This window comes from Corythoichthys intestinalis, chromosome 2, assembly GCF_030265065.1.
Source record: "Corythoichthys intestinalis isolate RoL2023-P3 chromosome 2, ASM3026506v1, whole genome shotgun sequence".
Classification (NCBI taxonomy): Eukaryota; Metazoa; Chordata; class Actinopteri; order Syngnathiformes; family Syngnathidae; genus Corythoichthys; species Corythoichthys intestinalis.
In genome coordinates, this window is record NC_080396.1 from 23,174,948 (window position 1) to 23,197,464 (window position 22,517).

The following is a 22,517-nucleotide window of genomic DNA, read 5'->3' on the forward strand; positions in this document are numbered from 1 at the left end:
TGTCGCGTTCAGCTGCTTCTGGGACGCATCTAACACGTGGCCGCACTGCAACTGGTGTGCATTGGCTGATTGGCCCTAACGCTCGCATTTCACTGCGATCTCGCGGCGGCCATGTTGTCGCGCCGTTGACGTTTCTGTCCTACCGTGTTGGTCCTCATTATAGTAGAGAAGATAGAGTAAATACAATCTACACAAAGAAACTGTAACCCGATCAACTCACAGCCTCGAAAAGCAAGGGTTATATTTAGGGCTGTCAAAATTATCGCATTAACGGCCGGTAATTAATTTTTTAAATTAATCACGTTAAAATATTTGACACAATTAACGCACAAATGCCCCGCTCAGACAGATTAAAATGACTGCACAGTGAAATGTGTACTTGTTGTGTTTTTCGGAGTTTGGCGCCCTCTGCTGGCGCTTGGGTGCGACTGATTTTATAGGCTTCAGCACCCACGAGCATTGTGTAAGTAATTATTGACATCAACAATGGCAGGCTACTAGTTTATTTTTTGATTGAAAATTTTACAAATTTTATTAAAACGAAAACATGAAGAGGGGTTTTAATAAAAAATTTCTATAACTTGTACTAACATTTATCTTTTAAGAACTACAAGTCTTTCTATCCATGGATCACTTTGACAGAATGTTAATAATGGTAATGCCATCTTGTTGATTTATTTTTATAATAAAGAAATACAGTACTTATGTACCGTATGTTGAATGTATATATCCATCTTGTGTCTTATCTTTCCATTCCAACAATAATTTACAGAGAAAAATGGCATATTTTATAGATAATTTGAATTGTGATTAATTACGATTAATTAATTTTAAATCTGTAATTAACCCGATTTAAAAAATTTAATCGTTTGACACCCCTAGTTATATTACGTCAGAAAGTCGTTCGGTACGCGTCCGTTCCGAATCGAGCACCATCTACCGAAACGGTTCAACACTATTACATGTACCGTTACACCCTTAGTTGTACTGTATGTTACTGGGAGTGTTCTTATATGGGGTTGATATCTGTAGGCCTTTATTTAGTGCTGAAAAATAATTTGAAACTCCAAAAATTAGCATAGAAATTCCCTGATTGTGGCGGCGACAGTGCCTTTGTCTTTTGGGCGAAAGACACGTCTCTTGTGATTGCAATGATGATTTCAAACTTAAATGTTTCATGTGCAAATGTAAATGCGCTGTGATGATATGCTGTGGCTTTGAGTACTCCACAACAAGATGCTGGATTTGAAAAAATAAAAGTACAATCTTCCGGAATTTTACTAAGGGATTCATTTTGGCGGGATATTCATACTATAGCTACTGTTATTTATTACGTGTTATGCCTGCAATGGTTCATGGGTAGTTGTGCCACCATGACCGAGAGCGGTGGTTGCCGTTTTTATGTTGTGTTTTCTGTTCAATAAAGGCTGCCTTATCTTGTGCTTGTGCGGTGTATGCACAACAAAGCAATTGTGCATTAACCCCACTATGGTGTTCTTTTACTACATTACAGTTGCATCTCTAAGGAAAGTATGATTCGTCTGCGATGCTGTTGTACTGCGTTCACGTTACACAAACCCGGCAACGCCGGCCCATACTGCTAGTTAATAATAATCACATTAACTCATTAACTGCATTTGATGGGGATAGACCTCCAATTCATGTGAACTTGGGCTTCGATTGCGTTAACTGTTTTATTTATGCACCACATGTTTGTGTTGTGTGGTTATATATCATACCTCTTCTGAAGATGGTACACATGAAAGCCCGCAAACAGTTTGCTGAAGGCATGTCAACAAAGCACATGGATTACTGGAATGATGTCCTATGATGAGACGGGCAGGCTTTCTAGTGTACCGTCTTCAGAAGGGGCTTCCTCCTGGGGTGACAGCCATGCAGACCAATTTGATGTAGAGTGCGGCGTATGGTCTGAGCACTAACAGGCTGACCCCCTCACCTTTTCAATCTGCAGCAATGCTGACAGCACTCCTGTAACGAGTCATGTGACATTTAGTAGGGAAAATGACAAGTAGTACTCAATTTGGACATTTAGGGATGTACGTTGTTTCTATGGCGTGTAGTCACTTTTGTTGCCAGGGGGACAATAAATTAAATCTATTGTATAAGCTGCACACAGGCTACTTTTCATTGTTTCAAAGTGTCATTTTTGTCAGTCTCATGAAAATATATACTTAAATATCTGCAGAAATGCGAGGGGTGTACTCACTTTTGTGATACACTGTATATATAAAGTTAGCTTTATCGAAATGTCTTGCCTTTGTCCTTGATTGTGGGTGTTAATTGTTGTTTGCCTGTATGCTGGCCCCATGAGCTTGCTATATAGCATCCTATCATGAGCTGTATCTTATAAGCCACTGTGCGCTGAAGTTACCGGTTCCGATTCCCGAGTTGGCAATGACAGTAGCATCAGTCCACTGGTCGGCGCTGGAGACGGAATATGATCGCTGGTGCCCACCCATGCCGTCTGGGCCACGGCTGCTGAAGGACATTAGGCTAATGCCGCTCGCCATCTGAGATACTGACGAGCTGCTGCTCACCGAACCTGCCAGGACAGAAAATACTTTTCTGATGAAATCAACACATCAACACACAATCAACAAACTTGATACTTCGGATATTTTTTCACTAGCAGACTTTTTGGTCAGAGGTGTAAAACTTATCTTTGCAGCGGGCAACATTGTAATTTTGATTTCATTCGTAGGGCTCTTATGTCTGGCAACTAGGGCTAGCACGAATCAACAACTAATTACTGATCAAATGAATAGACAGCTATTTTTTATTGTTAATTTTTTTGGAATACCATCCCAATCCTGTTTTTGAGCCTCGTGATCTCAAATATTCTTTCATATATTTTTCTTTAAAAAATATCTTTTTAGTTAAAGTTAAAATTAAAGTTTAATTCAATATTTTTTAATGCCATCTGAACCAAAATTTGGAAGAAAAAAAGAAAAAATTGCGAATCAAGTAGTGTGGTCCAGTCGTTGCATGTAATACCTGGAAGTGGAGCTATATCAACAAGAATCAGGAAGTGAATTGAGCTAATCATATCAGTTTTATTGTTACCACAAAATAAATATCTCTTGCAAAAGACCTGATGAGTCAAGATTCTCGCTGAATTTTATCGTTTTGACAGAGCATTGACAACGAGATTGGTGCCATAACGTTCCCAGAAATCATAGAAGGGTTTTTATAAGTTTAGAATGATAAATGATTTTTTTCTGATTAAATAAGTAATTGTAGTTAGGTGTTGACATTCTTAAAACTTTTTCAACTGGATTTAGGGCTACAGCTATCGAATATTTTAGTAATCGAGTATTCGACTGAAAATTCTATCGATTAATCGAGTAATCGGATAAAACTTTTTTTTTTTAAATAAAGAGCAATTATCAATATACATGAGAAAACAAGACATTTCATCTAATATTGAACCATTTTCAGTCAATCAATGTATTTATTTTCGATGTACATAATTGAAAACAGCCAACAATTGCATCTCAGATGTGATTAAAAAACAAAAAAAGACTAATTCACTGCTTTCACTCAAAAAAATTGTAGATCCAATTTTTAAAAAAAAAATTCTTTCCTAAAAATGTCATTACGCTGGATAACGCACATCACTTAAAAAGTTACGTGTTTTCTCCCACGTGTTTCAACTAAATTTCCATTTGTGTCAAGCTATTTTTAAGTTATAGTTAAGTTTTAAGTTAGTCTAAACTGTAAGTCCTGATAGGATTTTGAGTTTCTGCAGTGTTCAAAATAAATGTATGATACCTGCTGCATTAGAGCACATTAGGGACCAGTGCTACTTGGTGTTTTATCCAGCAATGACTACTGAGCTAAAATTGACAGTAGGCCTTATTATCTGTTCATTTTACACCCTCATCACAGTATCACTCTGCAGCGCTATGTTTTTAAAGATTAAATAAAGCCTGTATGTAAGACATGTTAGCCATGCATCGACAGTGGTCATAATTAATAGAAACCTAGCCCTCCACAGGGCTAACATTAAGTGAGCAAAGGACAGTAACATTAATCTTATTTATTAGCGCTGAGAAGCCTACTGCTTTAAGATGGCGGCTGTTTACTAACACTGCTGAGTCTGTCATTTTGCATCTAGTTCCATATACATGTGATATCTATGACACGCATCAGACGCTACATGCTACCACCGTAGCATCACGGGGGCGTAGTTTTTAGCAACGTCGGCATAGTTTGTAGCGGCTGTTGGCTGCAGTCAGGTATTTTTGCTTCTTCCTATACGCACGTGACGTCAGTGCATTGTCCCGCATTAAAAGTAGTCCAGGCAAAACGTGACGCTTAGAGCTGGCAAAATGAAACGATTCCTCGAGGCGAATAAAATTACTCGGATCAGTTTTTAAACTCGAGTTGCTTGAGTATTCGTTTCAGCTCTAATTGGATTTATAACATGTTAATGCTAATTAAGGCCTTATTTGGCAAATAATTCAATGGCTTTTAAGATTTTTCAAGGATCTGCTGGAACTCCTGTTCTCCGATTTCTGCAGTCCTTGATCTTGCAATTCAGGAGAACAGAAATTTTATTTACATTTTATTTTAATGAAAGGAAAAAAAAAAAAAAGAAAAAAAGAAAAAAAAAAAAAAAAAAAAAATTTAATGCCTCCCAAAATGGTGTAGCAGGCCGGTTTTGCCCCCCGTGCCTTCAGTTTGACACGTGTTATAGGTGTTGCACATGGCACTGCGAACTGGTACTGTATATGCGAACTCCCTTGATGAGTGTTTTGTCAAACAGTTGGGTGACCCCACACCCCAGTTTCCCTTCTAAGCCATAACCTCGCTCACATTCTTCCTCACCTCCCAGACCCTCTCATAGTCCCCCCCACCATCCATATCTCCCCTTCCTCACTTGATTGCAGCACATTTTTGGTGCTGGCAGAGTGGATTCTGTCTCTTATTACATTAATATTCATGACAATAATTAGTACATGAGTACGCCTCACTGAATATTCATGCTATTAGCTAGGCCTCCTGAATGTGTGTGTGTGAGTAACAAACAGACTCGTGTCTCTTTTATGACATCTTTTGTCATGTGCTAATCAGCATTCTCCGCCTTTTCCCGCTACATTTCGTTCTAATCATCTTTATTGATTCCAAGGACAGCAAGAAATAAAAATGTTGACGCTATATGATGTTAAATTATTGCTGTCAAATTATCCTCCTTACCGGGATTGTGTCCCAGCTGCAGGCTGCTCAAGTCCTTGGTCAGTCCGTTGGTTTTGGGCATGACTGCGCAGGTGGATACGGCCCGTGGCGGCCGTTTACCAGGCACCTTGACCGTGGTCCTGAGCAGGTCGATCTCTTTCCCGTGGACGTTCTGCATGTAGTCCTAAGAAAAATTAAGAAGAGATTTAAATATGAATGCCCAGTGCTATGTAAATGTAAGCAAAAAAAACAAAAAACAACTGTTATTAAAGGCTGAAGGAGGCGGCAAACAAAGACACATTAATCCTTTTAGACTTGCTCAAGTGGACTCCAGACTCAGAAGTGGACTGTTACCACAGATTATAAGACCTCCTCTGATGCAGGGACAAATGGTATGGATGAACAACGGGCACTTCTTAAAACCACACTTATATCCCTGGTGTGCTTTGTGCACATGAGAACAATTAAAGACTGTTGTCAACACTTTCTTCTAGGCCTGGGTGAAGAATTCGATTTTACTCTATGAATTACTTTAAATTTCTCAAAATTTGCCATTATATTTAATCCTTTGTACTAGGGCTAGTGACTATTTTTGGTAATTACAAAAAACAAAAAAAACCAAAGATCTGGCGTCCACATCACGTCACATTTTGGGTGTTGAAGGCCCAATATTAATATTTGATGGCCTATACGGTCCAGAAAGTAATGTCCACATAGATATGTGAACACCAGTACAGTACCCCATTATAAATTTTGAATTATAGATATTTAATATATATATACATACAGTATATCAATTATATATCTATAAATAATTAAAAAAAATAGAAGAAAAAAAAAAAGAATAACAGCAGAAATATACTTTGGTTATACACCCAAATAATGCTAGTTTTTTCTTTTATTATTTAAGTCTTTGCCTGCCATTGACAACAATAGACGTACAATTCATTTGAACTAAGGGGACTGACAGTGAATGTTCATCTTTCGGTGCCATTTACAGTGCTATACGTCCAATCTATTTTGACTGGGATGGCTGACAGCGATCATTTTCCTAGAGATGAATTCGTCTAGCGCTGTCAGTGGCAGACAATAAATATTATGAGATCCTGATAAAGGGTTAAACCTGTCTTGAGCTTTCTAAGTTTACTTGTCTGTCTCCCGTAAGACTGGAAAGGAAAAAAAAAACCAAAAACAAATTTTGGGCGCAAAAATCGAAAATTTTGTTTTTAGGCCATATCTCCCAGCTCTACTGTGGTCTCTAAACAATGAGCAAAGTGACCAAATATTTTGCTAACCATATTTTGAAAAAACATACATGAAGATATTTTTATGATATATTTTCTCCGTTTTCGCCACGCGCATTAATTAAACCACTTTTAACGTTATTCTGCAGCGCTTTGACTCCTTTAAACCCTTCATCCTCACAAGCACACACGCGCTTCTTTTCTTGTCCAGGCTAACAAAAGGCCAATTCAAAGCCAAGTGCTCTTGATGGCGTCTTAACAAGCCACTAGAGAGCCATCGAACAGGCAGCCCACTGGGTAAAACCTCAACACACACACACTCAAACATAGATGCATTCCTCCAACAGATTGACCGAGGTAATTGAATCTCCATTTGCATTGGAGTGCTTTCATCATCGGCCTAGTTGTTACTCTCACTGCGTGGCGTCCAGGACGTATGTCTATCGACTGAACATATCCACAGCAGGTGGCCACAGTGTATGGAAATAGAAAATGTGCTTTAAGCATGAAGTGTGTGTATGCACAGCAAGGAGTGCTGACATAAATGAAAACATGAATCCATACGAAGCATGATTGATGAAAATATCACAGAAAAGGAAAGATGGATTAGGGGAAAAATTACATATTTAAGAGTGATGTTAAAAGAGATGTGTAAAGCTACAGGTGAGGAACAGGGGACTTTTAGAGCTAAGTTGCCAACTGCTTTTAGCGACTCAGAAAAAGGAGAAGGTTTGTTTGTAAATTTTACTCTTTCATAAAGATCTACCCATTAGCACATCTTTGAATAGTCATTTATTAATTAGAGAGTGAGATTTCTTATCCTTTTAATTCTCCCTTATTCAAAATAAAAATGTAATTGCATTCAGTGACTCATTTAACTCATTTATTCAACCCAAAATTAAATAAAGAATGGAACTGAACGTCGACTTCTTGTACGACATCTATTCACTGTCTGAAAAACGGTGAGACATAGTCTTCTGTGACATTAGGAAAATATGCAGAGTCTTAGTGTCTACTTGCTTTCACATTTTTGTGTATTCCTGTCTTGTGTTTTTTTTTTTTTTTTGTATTCTAATTTATGTTGTATACATCTTTGAGCTGCTAGAAAACAATTTAGTTGACCCTGTGCAGTTATAACAAAAATCACTTGAATTCATTGAATTGATGATTGTGTGACAACCATTCCTATCCAAATTATGAAAACCAACTTGAACTCATGTTTTTGGCTTAAAACTAGCAAGCAACTGGCTGGCTACAGACTGGTTACAGTCGTATGAAAAAGTATCTAAACCTTTTGGAATTTCTCACATTCCTGCAAAAACTCACCATAAAATGTTATCTGAGCTTTGTCAAAATCACACAGATGAAAAAAACGTGTCTGCTTTAACTAAAACCACCCAAACAGTTAAAGGTTTTCATATTTCAATGAAGATAGTGTGCAAACAATGGCAGAAGGGGGAGAAATAAGTAAGTAAACCATCACATTTAATATTTTGTGCCCCCCCCCTTTGGCAGCAATAACTTCAACAAGACCCTTCCTGTAGCTGCAGATCAGTCTGTCACATCGATCAGGACTAATCTTGGTCCTTCTTCTCTACAAAACTGCTTTAGTTCAGTCAGATTCCTGGGATGTTTGGCATGAATCTCAATATCTTGATGGGGTTCAAGTCTGGACTTGACTTGGCCACTCCAGAATGTGTATTTTATTCTTTTGAAAACATTCTGAAGTTGATTTACTTCTGCGTTTTGGATCATTGTCTTGTTGCAGCATCCATCCTCTTTTTAGCTTCAACTGTCTGACAGGCGGCCTCAGGTTTTCCTGTAAAACATCCTGATAAACTTTTGAAATCATTATTCCATTAATGATTGCAAGTTGTCCTAGCCTTGAGGCGAAAAACAGTTCCAAAACATGATGCTCCCTCCACCATGCTTCACATTGGGGATGAGGTGTTGATGTTGGTGAGCTATTCCATTTTTCGTCCACACATGACGTTGTGTGGTACTCCCAAGCAATTCAACTTTGGTTTCATCAGTCCACAAAATATTTTGCCAAAACTGCTGTGGAGTGTCCAAGTGCCTTTTCGCGAACATTAAATGAGCAACAATGTTTTTTTAGACAGCAGTGGCTTCCTCTGTGGAGTCCTCCCATGAACACCATTCTTGGCCATAGTTTTACATATAGTTGATGTGTGCACAGATATTGGACTGTGCCAGGGATTTCTGTAAGTCTTTAGCAGCCACGTTCTTTTTTACCTCTCTGAGTATTCTGCGCTGAACTCTTGGCGTCATCTTTGGTGGACGGCAACTCCGTTGGAAAGAAGGAACAGTGCCAAACTCCCTCCATTTTTAGACAACTTCTCTGACTGCCGACTGATGAACATCCAGACTTTTGAAATGGTTTTGTATCCTTTCCCAGCTTCATACAAATCAACAATCCTTGATCGCAGGTCTTAAGACATCTCTTTTGACCGAGCCTTGATCAGACAATGCTTCTCATCAAAACATTTCTTGCCAGGTGTTTGTTTTATAGTGGGTAGGGCAGCTTTAAACCACTCATCAGTGATTGGGCACACACCTGACAAATTGTTTGGTAAAAATTGGTTTCAATTGCTCTTAAAGTGTCCTTAGGCAGAAGGTTCACTTATTTTTCACTCTTCTGTCATTGTTTGCATGTTATCCTCATTAAAATATGAAAACCCATAAATATGGGGTTTTAGTTAAAGTAGCCACTGTTTTTACGTCTGTGTGATTTTGAAAAAAATCAGGTCACATTTGATGGCAATTTTATGCAGAAATGAGAGAAATTCCAAAAGTTTCAGATATTTTTTGAGACCACAGTAATCTAGAGATGTGAATCAAAACCAGATGTTGCGCTAGACTTTTTCGTTGTCTGTCATTTTGACAGACAGTGTCATAAAAATCCGGTCATATTCTATTTTTACCCGTCACTTACATTTTTAAAATGATAATAATGACATATTCAATAGTATTTAGTTTTCATTCATTTTTAATTAATATTCAAGCTTAACAAGAGGCAAACAGACAGCGGAGTGCACCAATCAGCGACGGGCAGACGTGCCGTTAGCAAAGTGACGAGGGCAGGACGAGGGACTTGCGCGCGGAAGTAAACATACGAGGAGAACGGAGTTTATTCAACATGGCTAGCGCGAGACAGACTGTTGTCAATAATTCGTGTCGATGTGTTTTAGCTCATTTAAAACTGAATTTACCGCGGATTAAAACGTATTCTCGGCTCTCCCGTTCGCCATCCGTGTTGTTCTAGAGACGACTTTCGGCGCGGAAGAGTGACGTTGCTCATGAAGAACACGTCACGCAAATAAACAAATCTGATTTGTCGATTGATTTTGTACCTACTCGAGAGGCTGTGTCCCAGACTTGTCTCTCAGTGTTTGAAAAATACAGGGAGAACAGTCTGGCCGTGCTAGGCAAACACTCAGTTGCCTTGACATTTTTCCGAGTAAGGCCAACGACGTAATGCATCAAGAGAGACAATAGCTAATTAATATGCTCACTAGCCGCCACCCTGTGGTCTGGGGTGTGAATTGCAACCTGTCAAAATGACGGATGGACTTCAGTTTTTTCCGTCACCGTTTTAAAAAACCGGTCAACGACGGAATATATTCGGTTAACGCGACCCCTGATCAAAACTGTAGCTTTACCTTCATACAATTAACACTACAGAACTATTTCGTAAAAGCCTATAAAAATAATAGTGAAGACTTTCAATTTTAAATTTGACATTAAAAATAGTAATTGCCTCTTTGCTCAAGGTGATGTGACACTATAGATTTGTTTCAGGTGCAATTCTGATCAGTTTAAAGTTGATCAATCCTAATCAGGTTGATATTGAGTTTGATATTGTGCAACATAGCCCTCTCGTGGTCGACTTCATGCAAGTGTGACAACCAACCCCGTTCCTCACTATGACTAAGGCAGAAGTTGAATACTTTCCTGGTCAATATGGCAGCATTATTTCCATCCACTTAATTAGCAACATTAATCTGATTTCTTTGCACATAGTATGGCAATTAGCGGCGCTGATTGAGTTTCATCCGATTAGCCTCCGCAAACACGCTAATTGACGGCGAGCTGCTTAGGAAAACCAGTGTTTTTGTGCTGGAGGCACTTTGCGTGTGCTCATGTGTTAAGTGATGACTTTTCGCACTAATTTACTGCATCAGCTGTTCTAATTGCTGATGGATGTGCAAGCTTTGCGCAAGTGTGTCACAAGAACTCGCCGGAAGGAATCAAACCATCAACCTCGGGGTGCAGCAGTTCAAAGCTCTCGGGGTTCACCTTTGTTCACAGTTGTGTGGCACCAATATTAAATTGAAACAAATACACATAGATGATTAAACTGATATACTAGAGGACAAACAAGATAGTGGAAAACTGATGGTTTTAGTCCGGTATGGGTGAATGTGAATAGAGTACATTTGTTTTCGCTTGGGCATCAGTGTTGGACATGTTCGAAATACGGCAGTATTATTATGAGAGCCCTGATATTGGATGGTAACAGGGATAGGCTTCAGCACCCTGCGAACCTTGTGAGAGGATAAGCGGCATGACGATTTATATTATGATAGTGTGTTCCAGCAATAAATAACTAAAATATGCTTATGTGTCATGCAAAAAGATAAGAAAAATAACTCAAACAGCATCTTTACTGTGTGTGTATGCGTGTCTTACATGAAGACTGGGGTGGTAGGTTAGCAGCCCATTGTCACACAGCGTCACATACTTTTTCTTCCACTCCTTGTTGAGGGACTTGCCGCTCCTCTTCAGTAGCATACCCTGCAGAAAGGCATACAGCATAATAAAGGTGTGCCAATAAAATCGATTATTAGATTCATCGAGCTTCGACACGTGACGATTCGATTAAGATTCATAAATGTTAAACGACGACGATTTTCCCTAATAACTTAATGACAGACCGCTGCTTGTGGAATGAAATTCAAGACACGTTTGCCGCCCAGACACCTAAAGGGATCCAAAAGGTTAAGATGGCTCAGCTACTGAGTGAGAAATTTACTCCTGTTTAAAAGACTCGAAAATACATTTGTGTATGAGACAAGCAAGAAACGGGTCGCGCTTTGGGTCCTCTTCTGTGCGCAAGATATTTTTTAGAGCGAGAGGGGAAGAGAGATAGTTCGTTGCTCTTTGCCTTTCAGTTGTCCAGCAGTAGGTTCAAGCCGTGTTGATAGGAAAATGTCCCTAGTGTGTTGCTAAGTCCTGTGAGCGTCTATAAGAGGTGAGGCTATGCTAATTAGCAAATTTGCAAACGTGTCGATTGGTGCGTTGTTTGGTGGTGCACAAAAGTTACTCCAGATGCAGAAAGTGTAAAACCAGGATTAAGTACAGCAGTAACACTACAAACATGTTAAATAGTACAGAAATCTGTGAAAAAAAAAAAATATTTTATTTTATTTCTAAAGGCACTTTGTTTGTTTCCAGAAAATGTGGAATTCATTCAATCAGTGTAAATTTCATTGTATTGTTGAGAGAAATAAGTACTGCCTTTAGCTAATGTTTTTGTTTTTGTGAAAAAGAGCAGCTTAAGATCAGCTATGTTGTATAGGCATGTCAAGAAATAAGTACTGCCTTTGAAATGGTTAATGTTTTAGCACGTTCTTTTAAAAAAAAAAAAAAAAAAAAACAGCTTAAGGGCAGCTTTTTGTTGTGTGGGAATGTTTTCATAGTTCCCATTGAAACATTAGGACATTTTAAATAAATAATTTGTTTGGCTACTTTATTACTTAATACTGTATGATGCATCGATAATCGCGATAATCGTCAATCCCGTGAGCATCGTTCAATCATCGAATCATTGCACCCTGAATTGTAATCGAATCGAATCGTGGGGTGCTTAGTGTAGCAGAGCCGGGCATACACTATATGTGAGACAAAGGAAAGCAGGATGTGATCACTCATTGCCAGCCATCCCAGATAAAAATGATTTCATGTCTATTGCTATCAATAGCAGCCGATGATTTATAAGTGCCGTTCCACCCCTCCCGACATTAAATGATCTCGATCTATCCATCTTTGAACTGACTTGGGACAGGATAAAAATAAGCGTATACTGTAAAATATATGCTTATTTTATCGACTGACATATGTAGTGTTATACCAACACTAGCAGCCAAGCGTTGTTCCAATACTATATTTGACACCGAATACCGATTTGGACACAGAGTTTTGTAGTATTAGCCGATGCCAGTACTGAACCGATAACGCGTCGTCTGAAAAAAATATACATTTTATTTGTGGTTTGCAATAATAAACTTTCATCGTCCTCATCTACAAGGCAAACTCTTGATTGGTTTGCCTCACTTGATCATCTCACCTCTACTATCAGAACAAGTAGGACTAGTTTCACAGACATCACATAATTTTACAACAAAACAATTAAGTGGAAAAATGGCACTAAAATCAGGCAGCAGAACTTTCATTTTTATTCGGTCTAGTTACTACCCGTTACATGGGCACCTTTCGATACTCTGTACCGGTACAACATTAGCTGACACCATATGTAATCTTTGAGATTTTGTTTCCAACTGCCATAAAACCACAAGAGAAGAAGAAGACAAAGACATAAGGCAGTCAGTGTTTGGGTACTGAAATGCAGTGCTAATTGGGTACCGTTTCCATGTCATGGGTAGTAACCAGAACATATAAAAACCAACATTCTGGTGCCTGATTTTGTTGCCTATTTATCACCGGTTTGTTTTGATGTAAACATATGTGAAGTTAGCAGTGTTGTTAATCTTACCTTAAAAAAGTAATTAATTACAGTTACAAATTACTTCTCCCAAAAAGTAATTGTGTTAGTAACCCTGAATGCAAGAGTAATTAGTTACTTGGAAAAGTAACTGGTGATAATTTTCATGTTTTTTTTTTCCTCCCAAAAAAATAAACAAAAAAACAGATCACACAATGTGGAAGTTTGAAGGGTTTATTGGGACAATTGGCCCTAGCCCAATTCTTTACCCTAAACTTAACTAGACACAGGGATATTGCGATAACTAGATAGTAACCTTTGCTATGTGTGGAAGTCATTTAATGTTGTGAATCAACCGTTAAAGTTGTTAAAATTGCTCCCGTTATTGCATTAGTTCTCTGCTGTCCACTTCTGACATGTGAAAGTTTTAAAACTATTTCATTATTTAAAGATAGATTCAGGTCAAGATTTTGCCAATTTAGTAACATTTTAGATAAAAAGTTACTTAGGTTCGCTAGGAAGGTTCTCTACAACAGAGCCTTCCTGAGAAGTCTACTACTTTAAGATGGCGGCTGTTTACTAACGCATCTAGTTCTTTATTATACATGTTGCTAATGAAGCCGTGTCTGTCATTTGCATCTAGTTCTGTATATGTGTGATATTTACCAAAGCATCATGTGGGCGTAGTTTGTAAGCTCTCGGCTACAGTCAGGTATTATTGGAGCCACCTAGCATAGTAGCATCGCGTTTGCAACAGCGTCACTCACCCTTGCCCCCTCCCCACTCCTGCTCTGCTCTCTCGTCTCCGTGAGTTTCTCAGACTTTTCTCGCGTCAGTCAACCAATATAGTAACGCACGCCTTTCCCGCCTCAGTAACGGTAACGGCGTTGCCAAGATAATAACTGTAATTAATTAGATTACTCACTACTGTGGAAAATAATGCTGTTATATTCTAAAGCCGTTATTAACAACACTGGACGTTAGTGACGCTACTCCAAGTTGACCTGAAAGTAGAGGTGAGAGGTTCAAGAGAGGCTAAGCGATCAAGAGATTGTTTTACAGATGAGTTCGATAAGAGCAGCCTTCCCTCTTCAGGTGAGTAATTAACGCAAAACGTATAAAAATTTAATTTAACTTTTTTCTTTAATGTATATTTGTTTGAAGGTGGGACGGTGGATGAGTGGTTAGCACGTCTTTCTTGTCATTCCGAGATCAAGATCTTTTCATGTTCTCCCCTTGCTTACGTGGGATTTCTCTGGGTAATCTGGTTTCCTCCCACATCCCAAAAACATGCATAGTACGCTGATTGAACTCTCCGAAATTGTCCCCAGGTATGAGTGAGAGCGTGAATGGTTGTTTGTCTCATTTTGCATTGTAATTTCCTGGCAACCAGTTTCGGCTACCCATAGTTAGCTGGGATAGGTTCCAGCACCCCCGCAACCACTGTGAGAATAAGTGGTACAGAAGATGAATGAATGTTTCAAACAGTGTGGTATCACTACAGAATCGTCCGATACTGCACAGCTCCATATCCTAATCGTATTGGGTAGCAAAAAATTCTATGCAACATTAAAATTTACCTGAGGTAAACAATTTATATCAATATGGAAATTCAAAACCCATTAACGTTCATCACAGTATTTCTGAATTGAAATAAGGATTAAAAAATCTTGGTGAGTACTGTAAAATGTATCCAAAGAGTACAGTACATCCAATAGGTTGGTCATGTTTGCGACAGTCTCGTGTTGTTCAGACAAGACAGTGCTTCTATCTCTCAAAAATCCACTAACGAGTCTGAGTGCGTTTAGTGCCATAATCACGCAATTGTCTGTCTCAGCGTACACGAGTGCCTTAACGAGCTTACGACATTTGCCAGCGTCATTTAATTGTCTGACTTTTTCCCTCTTCAGGCTTGTTAACGTCGCTGCTTCTCTGCTCGCCGCTCCTACGCACATCAGCCGCGGCTGACTGAGCAGCGAGGCCGAGCGACCGCCGCCCACACTTCATTTGTGCTCCATTCATTAGGTGAGAGAGCACGAAGGTCGTGTAGATGGCGGGGAGAAAGGCATGGCGAGGGGAGGAGTGACGGGGGGTAATGGGAGGCGGCGGCAGCGGATAAAACTGTCCACTGATTAGCAATTAAAGCCGCGCTGCCACGCGTGTCACTCCACTGGACCTCAACAACATTAACACGCCGACACAGGATATTAATAGAGTCCAGCCGTAAAGGGAGGGGGCATGCGGTGGCAACACCCAAGAAGGAGGAGACGAGTGAGAGAAGAGGCCGCTGGCTGAGATGGGCTGAAGCACACTCGCCGCTGCTCTCAACGCTCAGCTTTGATTAAGACAACCACTGTTTGAGGGAAAGAACTGAATTGAAATAAGAGGACCAGTGGTTGAGCGAAAGAGCAGGAAGCCTGAGGTGACCGAACATTTCAGGTAATTGGCAGTCAACTAATAGCAGAAATACTACATTGCCATATACCAGCGTTGCCATCCATTAAAAAACATTTCCAAGCGGTCTGAAGCTACAATCTTATGAATAGCACCAAATCACTTTTTTGGGGGGTCAAATTCAGCTCGATTAGATGACGAAGGACAACACAAATCACACAAAACCCAATTCAGCAAAGATAGATTCAAATCACGTGGAAAGAGTCAAATGAAATTTCTACACATGTCAGTTGCCATGTTTTGGTTGTCTGCAAAACTCATTATCGTAAATTGTGCTCTGGCTGAATCTATACCACTCCAGAATTAAATAGATGGATGTTGTTTTTCCTCCTGATATGTTTATTTGTAGTCTGTATCATTTAGACTTACCTAAATAATTATCTTAACTCTCTTGTCCTTGACAACAAACGAAAATATTTATTCCCAAATTCTAAAATGAACTGTCGGATGTATGTGGAGTCAGTATTTGTGTTTCTGTTATTGCAGGAAGCTAGTTGAAGCAAAGTGACCGGAAGACGGTGAGATCAAAACTAAACTGGTCTATATCTTAAGACGAACACGTTGCTGGAAATTATAGGTACACGATAATTATAAATATCGGTCCGATAATAGGAATTATGACGTCATCATAATAAATACAATAACATTATTAATAGGGCCGATAATATACAGTAAAATATTTTTGGCACGGTGTCGGTGGATTCGGATGTGTGCGTTTGTTGTATGCGTGTACTGTACAATGTATCCGTGTGTGGTTTAAGAAAAGGGAGTTGTGCCACAAATCAAGCGCTACCTTTATGTGACGTAACGCTCAAGTGACGGCAGTGTGTAGCACGGCTGGCTAGTACGTCGGTAGTGTTTTTTTTTTTTTTTTTCAAGTTGTCAGGGGAAAACGCCTCACTCGCAATTTGTAACAACTGCAAAGCCGAAGATCCACAAGGAGGGGAAAAACGTGTCAAGCTACAACACATCTTAAAAAGCCTCGATGGTATTTTAAAAGAGTATGAGCTGCCCATTCAATTGTTACGCCAGCTAAAAAAGCCGGGGTTGTACCCTTTAACGAGGCCCTTGAAGAGTTTCACAAAGATGACCAAGGGCTATAGCGATCACAAACATGATCACAGAAATGATGGCACTAGACAACCAACCATTTTTCCTCGTCGAAGACATAGGATTCAGGCGGCTACTACGTCACTTGGAGCCCAAGTTCATCATTCCAAGCCGAATGTTTACCGGCAAAGTATGATGAGATTGCCAAACGCTTCCATACTTCAATCGGCAACCACGCACGGCACGTAAGTTTCATCACGGACATATGGACGTGTAATGCTAGCCCTGTCAGCTTGCTTGATATGACAGCGCAGTGGCTGGACAAGGATTTTGTGCTCTGCAGAGAAGAAACCTCATGCTTTATTGAAAATGCGTTCAGTCACTGCCGTTTATATGAATTATAATAAGGCAAGCCATTAATCATTTTTGTACCATATTTTTTGATAATGAGGAATCAGAGATGCATCTTACTATATAATGTTTGCATTTTACAGTGTTAGTTATAAGTAAGTTACTGAGAGGCCTTTTGGTTATTGATAGGCTTGCTGTCCTATAATTGGCAGGTTAAGAAAGTTGTTTCATGGGCCAAGGCCACAACAGTCTCCTCTCCTCTAGCAGCAGGTTTTCAAAAACTCAGGTGAATATACATTTAAAAATTATATATTTATTATTGGTTATCGATATCGGCTTTGAGGAGGAGGAAGTTATCGATATCGGTTTCAAAAGATGGATATCGTGCACCCCTACTGGACATATTAAAAGCAAAACAACTGTTGGAAGATCTGACTGTAGAAAAATGGAATGAATACGCAAAATAATGCTAACATCTAAACATAGACTTCACCATCAGTTTTGTTATACTTACAGTACAGGGCAAAAGTTTGGACACACCTCATTCAACGCAACACAAATGAAGGTCCCAACACCATTGATAATGCAATAAATTCCACAAATTAACCCTAAAAAAGCATACATGTGAAGTCAAAAACCATATTAGGTGACTCCCTCTTGAAACTCATCAAAAGAATGGCAAGAGTGTGCAAAAAAAGTAATTAGAGGAAAGGGTGGCTACTTTGAAGATACTAGAATATTAAACATGTTTTTTGGTATTTCACCTTTTTTGTACATACATTTCCCAAGTACATACTGTAATTCCACATATGTTTATTCATAGTTTTATTACCTTCAGTGAGAATTTTCAATATAAATACTCCTGAAAACAAAGAAAACGCACGAATGAGAAGTTATCTCCAAACTTTTGGCCTGTACTGTATATAAAAACATATTTAATCGTGATTTTATTGGGGGAAAACCTTTGAATTTTTTGATGCAGCTCCTCGTGAAGACTCATATATGCCTAAGGGAGATGCCCATTTTGGTTTTAGGTCGCTAGTGGCTTTGGTCTTAAAAATATTTGAGTTTTAAGTTTTTCAAAATAAGCCCCCTACGGATCGGCACCGAGTCCTGTGTCCCGTCAACTGATAGTACAGTCTATGATATAAAGTAGCAATTAACAGCGTGATGTTCTGACATTGAAGTCGCTACGGCTTCTTCTTCTACTACTTCCTTTATTATTTGGTTAATCTGCACGTGACAAAATAATTTGTTCCAGCTGAAAGTGTGATGCCTAAATGTCCATGAAAACAGTGCGTCCAATCATAATTTTATTCCGAAGGCTATTCGAATTAAAGAAAGTATGTCCATGTTAACCTAATCACTGTTCTGGGATGTTGTATCCATGTTTTTGTATTTGGATTTTATCAGCTTACTGTACAAAACTGCTTCTGCCAAGGGACTACAGTTGAAAATTAACCTAAATAAAACTTCTACCTGTAAATAATTAATGGATTGGTATTTAATTTAAAAATTCCATGTTTATATAATTTTAATCACCCTTTCTTTAAAATTAGTAATAGTTTTTAAAAAATGTGTGTCCAAAAAAAATATTGATATCGTATATTTGGTTACTGGACACAGCTAGGACTTGATAGTAGGCCTTCCTCGAGTAAGAGGGTTAAGTGGTAATGGCCGAAAAATGACCTTGAGGTGCAGATGATGTGATGATTTCATAATAAAATTTGTAAAACATAAATAATAATAAAAAGATAATAAAAATATGATAAAGAACTGTAGTTCCACTAATCGAAAATAAAATGTAAGGAGAATGTAAACATCTGAGGGTTCTGCGTGGTGAGCTCAATTCACTCAAATAAAACAAAAGTGCTAGCAATTGGACAGCTGATGCTTTATTAACACTAAGCCAATATAATTAAATTAATATTTTTTATCTGGATAACAATTAGAACTGGAGAGATAAGCCAGCACTTTAAAGCCAATACATATGCACTGCAGTGGAGTTTACTAATTAATGCACTGTTTGTTAGATGTACCAGATTGTTGTGCCAAGTCTGGGACATGCAGTCCATCTATTTTCTAGTACATCCTTTGTGATCATTAAATCCTGATAAAATTCAAACAAGTGTCAACAAAAAAATTACACTGCAGCAATAAGCCGTTACACTGCTCCATTAAAAAAAAAAAAACTTTTGGGTTGAAACACCTGACAAGGCAAAGAAAGGTTACTGCCTAAATAGAATTCAGTACACAGACACCTGATATTAATCCAAACCGCAAAGTGTCCGAAAATGCGATGACTTAGGATGGGACCTTCAGTGATAACATTTCTCACGGCAGTCTGTCTAAAAAGACTTTTTGGGGCAGGAGACATTCGCACAATAATTTGAGTCATCTGTGACATGCGATCACCTCGCATAGGGTTGGGGCTAACTGAACGCTGATGGCTAATATGTTTAGTTATGTGCGTCTGCAGGCTGGGTGACACACAGTGTCTTCGCCTTCAGGAGCGGATGGCTGTCATGACGGCACACAAGGTCATCGTGTAAGGAAATAAATACGTCCTCAGATATACTCACTTGGCACTTCCCCGCCCCGTGAAGTATTGTGGCCTAGTGCTTAGGAAAAGGTCGATAGCTGTGGGGAGGCCAGGTTGATGAGGAGATGATGTCATTTGTTAACCGCCCAAAAATGTCCCAAGGCACTGGCAAGCGTCACAGTTAAACTCAGGTAGGGAAAGCTGGATTGTGAATATAGACTGAAAAGAAGGAACGCTTAGAAAAGGTCGCTTGTTGACGGGAAGCAGAAAGATGAGGTCATTCATTAGATGACACATCAGGTTCGTACCTGGGGGTCATTCAGCAGTCACATGTCAGACAAAGATGTTTAATAGGCCTGTGCTGTGTTCCAGACATGAAGGTTTGGTGTAAGACTTTGCAATACCAAAGTCTAGTTAAAAACATTCAAACCTGACATAGCAGTGCAACGGTTTAACAAACTATTGTTGTTAGACAAAGAGTTTTATCTGTACTGTAATTTATCATGTAGAGAAGTGATCCCCAAGCACCGGACTTTGGGACGGGTACTGGTCCGTGGCGCATTTGCTACAGAACCACAGAGGAAATAATAGACAATTTGTTAACGACCTCAACCTGACCTGTGCCTCTTGACACATCAATATACCTTTCTACTCTATTGACTAATCCGAGTAAATTTGTGCACGTCGCCATCTAGTGGTTGGCTGCCATTACTGGGGGGTTTGCACACCTATAGCAGTGGCGTCAGTCAATGTAAACAGTAATGTTAGCTGCTGTTAGTTGCGGGCGGCGACGTCAATGTAAACAGTAATGTTAGCTGCTGTTAGTTGCGGGCGGCGACGTCTTTGGACAGCTTTTTTCAGGGAAAATGCCACTTGCTGAGCCTGAAGAGAAGGCTACAACCAAGTCCATTCTGCGTAATATGTGGCTAAAAGCTAGCAAACGAAGCAACAAAAGCGAACGCACTGAACTAACTCTCGGGACGCCAATTCGGTCCGTTCCTCATTGCGTCCCGAAGACCGCGCTGATTGTTTTAGTTCCGCTTTACTTGATATATTTCAGTAATCGGTATTTGAATGTTCTCGAATCTTCCACGGCCGAATCGCGAATAATCTATGAATCGGAAATTTTGCACAACTCTAATATTTACTGTAATTTTCTGCCACACATTGCCGGTCAATGAAAAAAATAGACATTACATACATTACATTGGTCCGTGGTACAAAAAAGGTTGGGGACCACTGATGTAGAGCATGCTTTAACCCTCTAATGCCAGCAATATGAAGCAATCATCAGATAATCCCAAAATTTGAAAAATAAGGTCCTAATGAAACCTTTTCAAATTTGTAAAAAGAAAAGTCAAAATGAATATGTGTAATAAGCGCTCAGATATCTATAACCCTTGCTAAATCCTGTTTGTTTTTTTCATGGAACCTGCAGATTCAAAATTCTGAATTAGTCTCAAAATCATGAAATTTTAGGTGTATCAAATGTGATACGTTTGGCAATATAGGGTTAAAAAAATTGAGAGAGGATACAGGAGTACACATGGTGTTGTGAAAATTTCTTACGTTGTATTAACTTTACTGGTACTTCAGGGTTGTTCAAGTGTACTTTCGTACCAAAATAAGAGGGTGCATTTGGAATATGCAGTCTATGGTATTCTGCAAAACTCTGAACCTTATAGAAAACGCAGAGCGTTATTGAAATGTAATGGCAGACAGACAATCTACATAAAGCTCACCAAAGAGAACAGATACTGCAACAAAATATAGAAAAAACGGGTTGCTTTAACGTTTTATGTTATGAATTCATAAATAATAGTAGGATATTTATTGTGCAGCTTTTTTAAACAATGAAAAATGAAAAAATTCTTGCATTGTATTGACTTTACTAGTACTTCAGGGTTGTATGAGAGGGTGCATTGGGTCTATGCAGTCTACGGTATTCTCCAAAAGTCTGAACCTTATAGAAAACTCAGAGTGTTATTGAACTATAATAGGGCAAACACACTCTCATTGTTAAGTTAGGGTGCCAGATTGAGTTTCCTAAAACACCAGTAGAATAAGCATTTACTGTCATCGCACGTCACAACTACAGAGAAGGACGATATACAGTAATTTTACCTATATCCCGCCAAAGAGAACAGATACAACAAAAAATATAAAATAACAGGTTGCTTTAATGTTTAATATTATGAATTGTACTAAGACATGTATTGTTCAGTAAAAAAAAAAAACAAAAACAAAAAAAAACCTCTCTAATCCTGAATTGAAAGGACAAGAGTGTTATGTTATTCAAATTCGAACGCAACCTATATATTTTCGATATATTTATTTATTCCCATATATTTGTTCATTTAACATGGTACAGTGGTACCTCTACATACGAAGTTAATCTGTTCCAGGACCTTGTTTGTAAGTCGAAATGGTCGTATATCAAGCAGGATTTTCCCATAGGAGTACATTATAATTCCATTAATTCGTTCCACAGCCCAAAAACCTAAGCTAAATACTTAATAAATACTGCTGGTACTATTACAAATGTCAATTACACTTAGCAAAACTAATAAATCACAAATCAAAATCGGAATAATCTAATAAAAATAAAAATAATAATTCCTTTATTAATGTAACGAATATGGTTCTAATGTGGCGGACGTTTTTTGCTGTACCTGAACGCACCGCGGGGCTGACGTGGCAGAGACAGAGAGCGGTGAGCTGAACGTTTCACTTTCACTTTCTATGTTTTCTTGAGAATTCCGTCAATTGCGGCAGACAGTGGGCGTTTTGTGTTGAATAAGTTGTGATTGAAATAAATGATAAAAAAGTGGCAAAGCTGGCGATTTCTTTGGAGATGTTACCACAATAAGGATTGTCAGCTTAATTTATAAAGACCGGTGATGGTCGGAGGAGGACCGTGGAGATGTATTGTTGA

At 38.8% G+C, this 22,517-nt stretch overlaps 1 protein-coding gene across 4 annotated transcripts in view; it reads right to left on the reverse strand.

Annotated features, from left to right (window-relative positions):
- agap1 (ArfGAP with GTPase domain, ankyrin repeat and PH domain 1) overlaps nt 1–22,517 on the reverse strand; it is a 128,434-nt gene that overhangs the window by 39,841 nt on the left and 66,076 nt on the right. For all 4 annotated transcript variants that reach the window (XM_057856244.1, XM_057856235.1, XM_057856226.1 and 1 more), the window contains 3 exons: nt 11,154–11,258; nt 5,221–5,383; nt 2,393–2,563 (listed from right to left, as the gene is read on the reverse strand). In XM_057856244.1, the coding sequence (XP_057712227.1) occupies nt 2,393–2,563; nt 5,221–5,383; nt 11,154–11,258 (439 nt within the window). The remainder of the gene's footprint in view (nt 1–2,392; nt 2,564–5,220; nt 5,384–11,153; nt 11,259–22,517) is intronic.